The sequence below is a fragment of the Ovis canadensis genome, chromosome 14 (genome assembly GCF_042477335.2).
Source record: "Ovis canadensis isolate MfBH-ARS-UI-01 breed Bighorn chromosome 14, ARS-UI_OviCan_v2, whole genome shotgun sequence".
Classification (NCBI taxonomy): Eukaryota; Metazoa; Chordata; class Mammalia; order Artiodactyla; family Bovidae; genus Ovis; species Ovis canadensis.
Genome location: NC_091258.1, coordinates 71152298 through 71162317, shown reverse-complemented (window position 1 = coordinate 71162317; position 10020 = coordinate 71152298). Strand labels below are relative to the sequence as shown.

The following is a 10020-nucleotide window of genomic DNA, read 5'->3' as shown; positions in this document are numbered from 1 at the left end:
CCCCAGACAGACGCTGAGGCAGCAACAGCATGGAGTAGTTCAGGTAAACTCTCAACAGTACTCTCTATGATCCTTCCTAGAACCATCACAATGTCCCAGCAGTTACAGAGAAGTTGGGGGTGGGGGGAGTACAATGGAGAAATGATGGGAAAATCCAATTATTCAATTATTTGAGGCTTTAAGGCAGGATGGAAACTAATTGTTACAGATATCATCCCTCTGTGCTAACAAAGAGTTTATTGTTAGGTATTTTCCCTTCAACCTTAAATCAGTAGGTTGACAATTCATTACACACCAACTTCATCACAAGAAACCGTCCAGTTTTATTAACATGTTATATCACACAGTCAGAATAAAACCTTTTCCAACCCACTATTTAACAGAATAAAATACAGATTACAAGCATAAACTATGATATTCATTCCTCTGATACAATGATCTGAGCACTGTGATTCCTATGGTTACAAAATGGAGGTGAATTGTTTATGAAATAAAACATACACTAATTACATGACTTTTCTGTGACTGATTTCCATACACTTCTAGGGGATCAGAGATGTCTTTATTTGAAACATGTCAACTAATATTCATGACTTCTGTTGATATTATAAAGATACATCAAGATTTCAGTGAACTGTCATTGTATTTTACTTAAAAAGCAAGTGACATAACTATTGAAAATGTACATCTTACTATAATATGTGGAATTACTCCCTGAACACTTACCTCATGGTGACCTATAGGGATGTTTGACATGAATGACTAACACCTCCATTTAGATATACATGTTACATTCCTGGGTCCTTAATCTTCTAATGCAGAATAAATACAAATGATTTCTCCCTAGGATTGAAGGCCTTGTCTCACCTTTGAGATATTAACCACCAAAAACGTAACTTAGCCTACACACTAGAAATGAAGAATAGCAGCATGGAGTAATTTGAGAGTTGAATCACTTTGATTTTGGTTTTCAAACAACCACAAATCATGTCAATATAAACAAAGATATATTGCTACTATTTGTACATTTCTAAATACCAACTTTCATCTTGTGATCCATACTAACATATCAATTTTCGATTTGTTTTAACTATGGATTACTATCTACAATACTTCTCCTGAAGAGGAACTTCAAAAAACAGAATTGATGAAATGGTTTCTATCTGCGGGCTTCCCTGATAGCTCAGTTGGTAAAAATCCACCTCCCACTCCACTATTCTGGCCTGGAAAATTCCATGGACACAGTCCATGGAGTTGCAAAGAGTTGGAAGCAACTGAGCGACTTTCACTTTTTCTAGTGTGCAATTTCTGATATTTATTTAGATTTAATTTTTATTAAATACTTTTCTATATTTTCTTTATGTCATTCCTTATCTTCCTTAAATAAATGGTCTTGTATTTTCTGAAGTGTATGTTTAGGACAAACTTCTTCCATCACTTATTAGTAGGGTTTCTCTCCAGTACGTGCTCTCTGTCTAATAAGGTGAGAGCTCAGATTAAAGCCTTTGCCACTTCTCCAGTAGGAATTCTCTGATGGTGAGTAAGACATGAGTGCTTTGAAGGCTTTTCCACATTCTTTACATTTCTAAGGTTTCTCTCCAGTATGAATTCTCTGATGGTAAGTTAGACCTGAGTGCCTGCTAAAGTCTTTGCCACAATCCTTACATTTATAAGGCCTCTCCCCAGTATGAATTCTCTGGTGTTGAGTAAGATGTGAGTACTGACTGAAGGCTTTTCCGCATTCTATACATTTATAAGGCTTCTCTCCAGTGTGAATTCGGTGGTGTTGCGTAAGAGTTGAGTACTGACTGAAGGCTTTTCCACATTCTTTACATTTATAAGGCTTCTCTCCAGTATGAATTCTCTGGTGTTGAGTAAGAGATGAGTGGTAACTGAAGGCTTTTCCACACTCTTTACATTTATAAGATTTCTCTCCAGTATGGATTACTTGATGTTTATTAAGACCTGAGTGGTATCTAAACGCTTTGCCACAGTCCTCACATTTATAAGGCCTCTCTCCAGTATGAATTCTCTGATGGCTAGTAAGATGTGAGTGCATCCTAAAGTCTTTGCCACAAAACTTACATTTATAAGGCCTCTCCCCAGTATGAATACTCTGGTGTTCAATAAGAGTTGAGTAGTGACGGAAGGCTTTTCTGCATTCTTTACATTTATAAGGCTTCTCTCCAGTATGAATTCTCTGGTGTTCAGTAAGAGTTGAGTTCTGACTAAAGGATTTCCCACATTCTTTGCATTTATAAGGCTTCTCTCCAGTATGAATTCGCTGGTGTTGAGTAAGGTTTGAGTACTGACTAAAGGCTTTTCCGCATTCTATACATTTATAAGGCTTCTCTCCAGTATGAATTCGCTGGTGTTCAATAAGAGTTGAGTTCTGACTAAAGGATTTCCCACATTCTTTGCATTTATAAGGCTTCTCTCCAGTATGAATTCGCTGGTGTTGAGTAAGAGATGAGTGGTAACTGAAGGCTTTTCCGCATTCTTTACATTTATAAGATTTCTCTCCAGTATGGATTACTTGATGTTTAGTAAGACATGACTGCTGTCTAAACGCTTTGCCACAATCCTCACATTTATAAGGCCTCTCTCCAGTATGAATTCGCTGGTGTTGAGTAAGAGTTGAGCAGCAACTGAAGCCTTTTCCACATTCTTTACATTTATAAGGTTTCTCTCCTGTATGAATTCTCTGGTGATCAGTAAGACATGACTTCCGATTAAAGGCTTTGCCACACTCTGTACATTTATAAGGCCTCTCCCCAGTGTGAATGCGCTTATGTCGACTAAGGTTTGAGTAACACATAAATGCTTTATCACATTCTTTACATTCATAAGGTTTCTTGCCAGTGTGGATTTGCTGATCTTGACTAAGCTCTGAATTCTGATTAGAGGTGTTACCACACTCTGTATATTTGGAAGATTTCCATCCTGAATGAATTTTCCTGTGACTACTTAGACTGGATGAGTTAGTAAAGGCTTTCTCACATTTCGTACACTTGTAACTTTTCTGCGGATTCTGAATACTCTGCTGTTGAGTGAGATTTGAAGACTGATTAGAGACATCACCATATTCACAATTGTAAGTCTTCTCTCCAGTATGTGTACTCTCATTTAGTGCAGAAGTTGATGTTTGGTAAAAGATATTCCTCCATGTACTATTTTTAGAGTCTTTGTCTGAAGATTGAGGTCCCTGATATTTCATAGGGTGAGAGTCTTGTTCAGTTGTACACCCAGTTTCATTGCATGAATGGCTTCTCACTCCATCATAAATATTCTTGTAATTATTAGGGGTAGAGCTCTTACTTAAGGCCTGTCTCGTATTATTACACGTGAGAAGTTGTTCCGTATTAACCGTATCATGATGTGTATTCAACAATGGTGGTGGGATTAACTCTCTTCCATTAATATCAACATTACACATTTTGGAATGGAGAGAAATTGTCTGTTGGTGGAAGAATAATGACCCCTTGTTCACAGATCCCTCAAGCTGATTATATTGTGAGTTTTCCCCATCGTTTTTCAATTTCTGGTTTTCAGACGTGCTTGAATGTATGTGTAATCGAAGTCTGTGTTCAGAGTGGTTTGCATGAGTATTTGCAGTAGAGACTGGATGACTTTCCAGATTTTCCACATTTCCCTTCAGAGAATGTGTATGTTTCAAAAACTGCTTTAAGCCTTTGGTTGAACAGATACACTTTTCTGCAGCTGTTGATAACTGAAGTGGGTGTTTTCCACAGTTTGACTCATATTGCTCATTTCTTATGGCAGTAATGTCCCCATTGTGTGAAACTGTCTTGGTTTCTTTCTGTCCATATAAACATCTTCTCGGTCTTTCACATACCCCCATATATTCCCGGACTTTCATTAAGTGTTCGTTTCCAAGGTAAGCTCTTTCATATATTCCTAGGTTTGCTTTTTGGATTAAGTTTTCTAATCTTGGATTCTTTGACATCAAACCACGGGTGTTGTGAGAGGACACAGCTGAAAGATATCAAATGAAAGTTTTCTTATCTACTATTCCTATCTATTGGGGCTGATGTGAGCTCAGCTGGGACAGAAGGGGAGCCTCATTCTCTGTGGGAAGAGAACACGGCAACAGTCTGTGGAAGCAGGACAGAGTGAGACCTGTACACAGCGTACTGATGCCAGCCCTGCCCACCCAGCCTGAAAGGGTATCTGTTGCTGCAGACAAAGGCTGGGTGCTGAAATGTGGGGTCTGGAGAGCATAGCCAGGCAGAGGACTGCTGTGGGCTGTGAGGAGACATCCTGAGGGGCCGGGGGTGATGGAGGAGCTCTATAACTAGAATGCTTATGAGGAAGCCTGACCACCAGAGAGCAGAGCACCTTTGTTGACTGATGCCCAAAGGGAAGACCCACCATTGCAGCCCCTCTCCCCCTGTGCTGGCCCCTCCTCTCCCAGCACTACGAAGGGCCACCACCCAGGTGGGCTCTATTGAGCTCCAGCCACAGCCTCCCCCCATGCACCTCCTCCACAATCAGCAGACTCCTGTGCTCTGGGGCAGCTTCTGCAGCAGACACCTGTGGGTGGCCCACACACATAGAAGGAGCTGAAAGCTCAGCTAGCCCCAGGGTTAAGGAAGGAAAACTGAAGTCTCTCCTCACGGTTACACAAACCATGCTTTTATACCTGCAACTGGCTTTGTCAACTCAGCCCCTACAGAGCATCTGAATGGATAACCAGGGCTCCCACAGACATGGGAGGTGTAGCTTTAGCAGCTGTAGACTTTGTGGGGATGTATACTAGGGGGAAGGGCCAGGCTAGAGTCTGAGCTGCCCCCAGAGCACCACAGCATGTCCAGCTCCATGAATGCAATTCTGGGACCTGAGTTCACTGGATCTCTGCTGGTGTTCCAGTGAAAACAACATCTGAGGAGGCACATCTCTCTGCTTTCACAAACAGTTTATGTAAATCCCTAAAAGTGAAAGCTGCTGGCACCAGAGCAATGTGCCAACATGCCCATGGTTGAAGGCAGGCCGATGCAGTGCCAACATGCGGTCACATGAGACTCACACAGTGCATGAGCACACGCCAAGGTGAACAATCCCAGAGGAGCAATGCTTAGTGGCTTCTCTCCCAGTAGGTGTTCTCCAATCTTACCTGCCTTGACTACAGATCAGAATCAGAGGGAAGAAACACATCTGGGCTCTTCTCCACAAACCAAGAAGCAGACCCCACCCCGAGAGACCAGTGAAAACCACAGAGCCAAGGGGAAGCTCCCCTCAATATTTTGGGGAGGCATGGGTCACAATAACAGCAATCAAAGCCCAGATCAAGGGGATAAGGGTACAAGCCTGTGGACCAACCTCACCCCCTAGGGGGAAGACAACAGAGCAAGAGGAGCTAGGATCCTGCAGCCTGCAGAACAGACCACAAACACAGAAAATTTGACAAAATGGGACGACAAAGAAGTATGGTGTAGAGGAAGGAGCAAGACAAAAAGCTACAAGAACCACTAAATGAAGAAGAGACAGGCAGTCTAATGATTACTCTTCCACTTCAGTCATCTTAAATGCTGATGCCGCTAGATGCCTCTAATTCTTTAATCCACTTTTTATTTTAGCATGTTCTATATGATGTTTCAATATAAAAATCATAAATGATACTGACATAGGTCTAATCAGAAAGCGAGGACACGTAGGAGAAAATCTGTGGAAGTTGATAACAAGATTCATTAAATAAAGAAGCAGTTCTTGAGAAATTCAGAAAAGAGACTTTCAAAGTATGGTGCGAACACTATCAATGCTCTGTGGAGATCGAATTGGGAAGGAAATCTTAAAAAGCGTAGATATCTATATGTAAAATGAATTCTTTTTGCAGTACAACATTGTAAATGAGTTATACTCCAATAAGAACGTTTTAAAAAGATTCTATTATCTAAACATTATAATAGTTTGAAACCATTAAAAATATGGTAGAAAACGTTTTAAGCTCTTATGCCAATTTATTTGAAAATTTTTTGAGTTAATTGAATATATTTAAGTCTTTTCAGTTCAGTTCAGTTCAGTTAAGCCTTTTAGCATTGAGGAATTGGGGCAGATACACTTAACATTTCATATGAGTTCATATGAAGAAAACAGAAACTTTGAAGTAATCCTGAGATTGGCATTCTTTCTCTTTAGGGAGGTTTTGGTTTATACAGTGAAGAAATTACTTGAATTTAAAATTTATAAGATCATATTTGTAGCTTCCAGTGTTTTAGAAATTATAAGTCAGAAACAAACAAACAAACAAACTCTGCCCCAGTATTCCTAGAACTTTGGCAGTATGTCCTCAATTCCGCTCACACACTGTCATCTAGAGGTAGAAGCTTTAATAGGAGCGTCTTAGAGTTATTCAGAAATGTTCAGTTTTCTGAGGGGCCCCCTGCCCCCCACGAAATGGAATAGTAATCGATTCATGCAGGTTTTCACAGGCCAAGAGAAGGGTTTCAGTTCTCACTGTGATTGAAAAAAGTAATCACTGGAGATGAATTCAGGAATGATTTAAAGGGACAGAATGGGGCAGGTGATATCCGCCTATGACAGCAACAGAAAGAAACCCAGACTTCTCTAAAACCATTTCCACTGAAGCAGATCTTCCCAAACCACATGAAAAAGATGAATTCTTCACTAATCCTTGGACCTGTCGTGGAGTGGTCGGCTCCATCCATTGACCCCTACCTGTGTATACGGCTGGTGTCTCCAGTCTCCTTACATCCCAGGGATTCTTCATTTGCTCCAGAAAGGTGACCAGGTTTGGCTTAGAGACCACAAGACCTGATATCAGGAAAAGGAATATTCGTTTTACAAGAGATTCATCAGTTTCCAATCTAATATGTATTCAAGTGAGAAGAAAAGGCACATGTGCTAAGTCGTGCCAGTCACGTCTGACTCTTTGCCACCCTATAGACTGTAGCCGCCAGGGTCCTCTGTCCATGGGAGTGTCCAGGCAAAAGTACTGAGTGGGTTGCCATGTCCTCCTCCAGGAGTTCTTCCCAACCCAGGGATCAAACCCATTTCTTTTATGTCTCCTGAATTGGCAGGCAGGTTCTTTACCACTAGTGCCACCTGGGAAGCCCAGAGAAGGCATGGTAGAATGTTAATAGAGCCTAGAACTAAAGTACTTGGGGACATAATTTCCTAAGCTGTATTAACATTCCCTGGTAGCTCAGCTAGTAAAGAAGCCACCTGCACTGTGGGAGACCTGTGCTTGATGCCTGGGTTAGGAAGATCCTCTGGAAAGGGAACGGCTACCCACTCCAGTATTCTGCCCTGGAGAATTCCATGGACTATTCCATAGGCTCGCAAAGAGTCAGACATGACTGTTACCTTGCTCTTTACATTATTTCATTATTAACATTCTAGAGAAGGCATGGTTGAATGTTAATATAGCCTAGAAAGTTATATCCCCCAATACTTTATCGAAGCACTTTTCTAACTAACAAATACATAAAGAAAAGATCTTGAGATTCTAGTCAAGTACTACTAAGGCCAAAGTCAGTAAGTGGGAGAAATCTGATTTATAAAGGAGAGTGGCACCCTTTTATACCACAGAACCTACAGAATTAGCACTAACCTAGAAGAAGGAGGCAGATTCCATCAAGGAAAAGTGAGAATCATAATGAATCATCATGAAGTCTTCTTTCTCAACTCATAAATATCCATTTTCCCATAGAAAGCAGGGATCTGAAACTATTATAAGGAGCAGAAGATTCTAGGAGACATTCTTGAAATGCAGGAACCAAAACCCAGTGGGTAGAGAAGGGATTCTGGAAGGCAGTTATCCTCACCCAAGGAGGCCAGGTTCCTGTAGTTCTCTAACATCACGTCCCTGTACAATTCTCGCTGCCCGAGGTCCAGGCATTCCCACTCCTCTTCAGTGAAGTCTATGGCCACATCCTGGAATGTCAGCCGTCCCTGAAATGCAAAGTAAAGGTGCCATGTGCCCATGGGAAGACTTCCTAATGTGACCCAAGAGGAAACCAGCAAGAGAAATGGTTTTGATTTAGGAGAATGTCTGGTGTTACACAAGAATATAATTTTTACACAGTAATATTTTCTACCACATTTTTAACCCCAAGAAAAGAGGATGAGATACGATCCATGAACCACTACAGAAATTATTCTGATTTGAAAGAGAAATCATATGATCAGATCAACATTGGCATAGTTATTTCTGAGTGTTGTACTCAGTTGACAGACAATAAACTGTCTATCAAAAGAAACAGGAAATATTTTTACAAAGCACTTCCTGATCCAAATGTTCGGGAGTGGGCTCAGTGTGCCACATTTTTCACAAGCTTATTTGAACGAGTAACGTGGAAAATTCTGCTCCATGAGTGACAATGTGTGAACAGCAACGAGGTAGAATAGTAAGGAAAGAATTCACATTTAACTTTGAACTTTAAGTGCTTTACAGATTTTACAGGTCTGATAGGATAGTAATCTCGGCAGCAAGAATCATTTTAACAATCTGGTATATACTACTTTCTGACAGTTTTCAGAGACTTGAATGTATAACAGGAATACTTTAAAGTCAATAATGTTGCTGTATCATCTTTTGGCAAATGTTTTAACGAACATTCTTTAAATGACAACTTAAGGGACGGGGGAGCCTGGTGGGTTGCCGTCTATGGGGTCGCACAGAGTCGGACACAACTGGAGCGACTTAGCAGCAGCAGCAACTTTTACTTCAGTTTGTGACTCTAGACTTTAATCAAACACAGACAAATGCACAGAGCTAACTCTCATGAAAGTTTATAGAAATTTCTGTATTTGTAAATAATGCTAAAAAGAAGAAAAGTGTTAGTCACTCAGTCCTGTCCTACTCTTACCAACCCCAGGGACTGTAGCTTGCCACGCTTCTCTGCCCATGGGATCTCAAGGCACGAATACTGGAGTGGGTAGCTATTCCCTGCTTCACGGAATCTTCAAAAAAGAAAAACAAAAAATCAATCAAATGATGTTAACATGTTCATGCATACAGACATACACTAAAATGGGACTGTGTACTTATTAAGAGACAAATTCTCATGTCAATAAAATCAGGATAATTTTTAACTGACTGAAAATGTACATAAATATTTGAGGATGATATTGTTAGGTAGGTAGAATAGGGAAAAGGAGTCCAAAATGGCGGTGGCTAAAAGTCAAGGAAGGTCAAAGAGGGTCCAAGGACCAGGAATGGGATGCCACTGCCTTCTCCTGAAAAAACAGCACTCCGGGCTAAACCCAATTTGCATAGGGCAGGCCCAGGTCGAGGGAAAAACATATAAAAGCAGGAGCCAAAGTGCTTTCTCTCTTTCTCTCCCGCGTTCGTGCCCTCTTCCTCTCTTTCTCCCTCCCTCCTGCACTCCTCCAATCTCTTCTCTACAAGTCCTTGGGTTGGCATGCCCTCACGCTTCAAGGATGGATTCTCGTGCTATCTTCTAAATAAAATAGAGCTGTAACACTGATTTGCCTAAGCTAAAACACGGTTTGTCCAAGACCCAAGAGCTGTGATGCGCCAAGGGCTTTAATGTCTGTCACTCCAAATCTTTGTTGTGACGAGACAAAGTACCGAGGTACATACACTCATGTGACAATATTATTTTAATTTTTAAAAATAGACTAGGCTGCAGACATACACAGTGATTAAAAAAATAGACAGCTTTGGTTCTGAATTGTTTAATTACCTCAAAAAACTACCATTTGCATGGAACTATATTTTAAAAATTAGCACAGCTGAACATAGATAAGCATATGATAACATATGATTCTTGTAAACATTTTGGAAAATACCGAAATGTGATGAGACTCTATCTATCTGTGATATGAGAGTGGAGTGTACTGGAAATGATCAGACCTGGGCTTGAGTGATGAAAATCCCCACTCCCAAATCCCAGCATCTCTAGTAAACACACAGGAGTGTTGTCAACTACAAATCGGCACTTTCCAAAAGCATTGCCAGCGACTGAACAAGACCTTTTAGAACTAACACCCAAAAAAGATGTCCTCTTCATTATA

General features: G+C 40.7%; 1 protein-coding gene across 1 annotated transcript; it reads right to left on the bottom strand.

The window, feature by feature from the left end:
• Positions 1–1585: 1585 nt before the first annotated feature.
• On the bottom strand, positions 1586–7839 carry LOC138419600 (zinc finger protein 420-like). The gene is made up of 3 exons (XM_070289312.1): positions 7806–7839; positions 6697–6792; positions 1586–3189 (listed from the first exon to the last, which is right to left on the bottom strand). The coding sequence occupies exons 1-3, from the start codon at positions 7837–7839 to the stop codon at positions 1586–1588; spliced, it is 1734 nt and encodes a 577-aa protein (XP_070145413.1).
• Between the last annotated feature and the right edge of the window lie 2181 nt (positions 7840–10020).

Bases quoted from the DNA above. Each gene is read 5' to 3' on its own strand.
- LOC138419600 (XM_070289312.1), bottom strand. From the start codon at position 7,839: ATGTTAGAGAACTACAGGAACCTGGCCTCCTTGG. The intron at 6,793-7,805 runs GTGAGGATAACT...TCCTGATATCAG, and splicing joins CAGGAACCTGGCCTCCTTGG to GTCTTGTGGTCTCTAAGCCA. The intron at 3,190-6,696 runs GTAGGGGTCAAT...CTCAATCTTCAG, and splicing joins GACACCAGCCGTATACACAG to ACAAAGACTCTAAAAATAGT.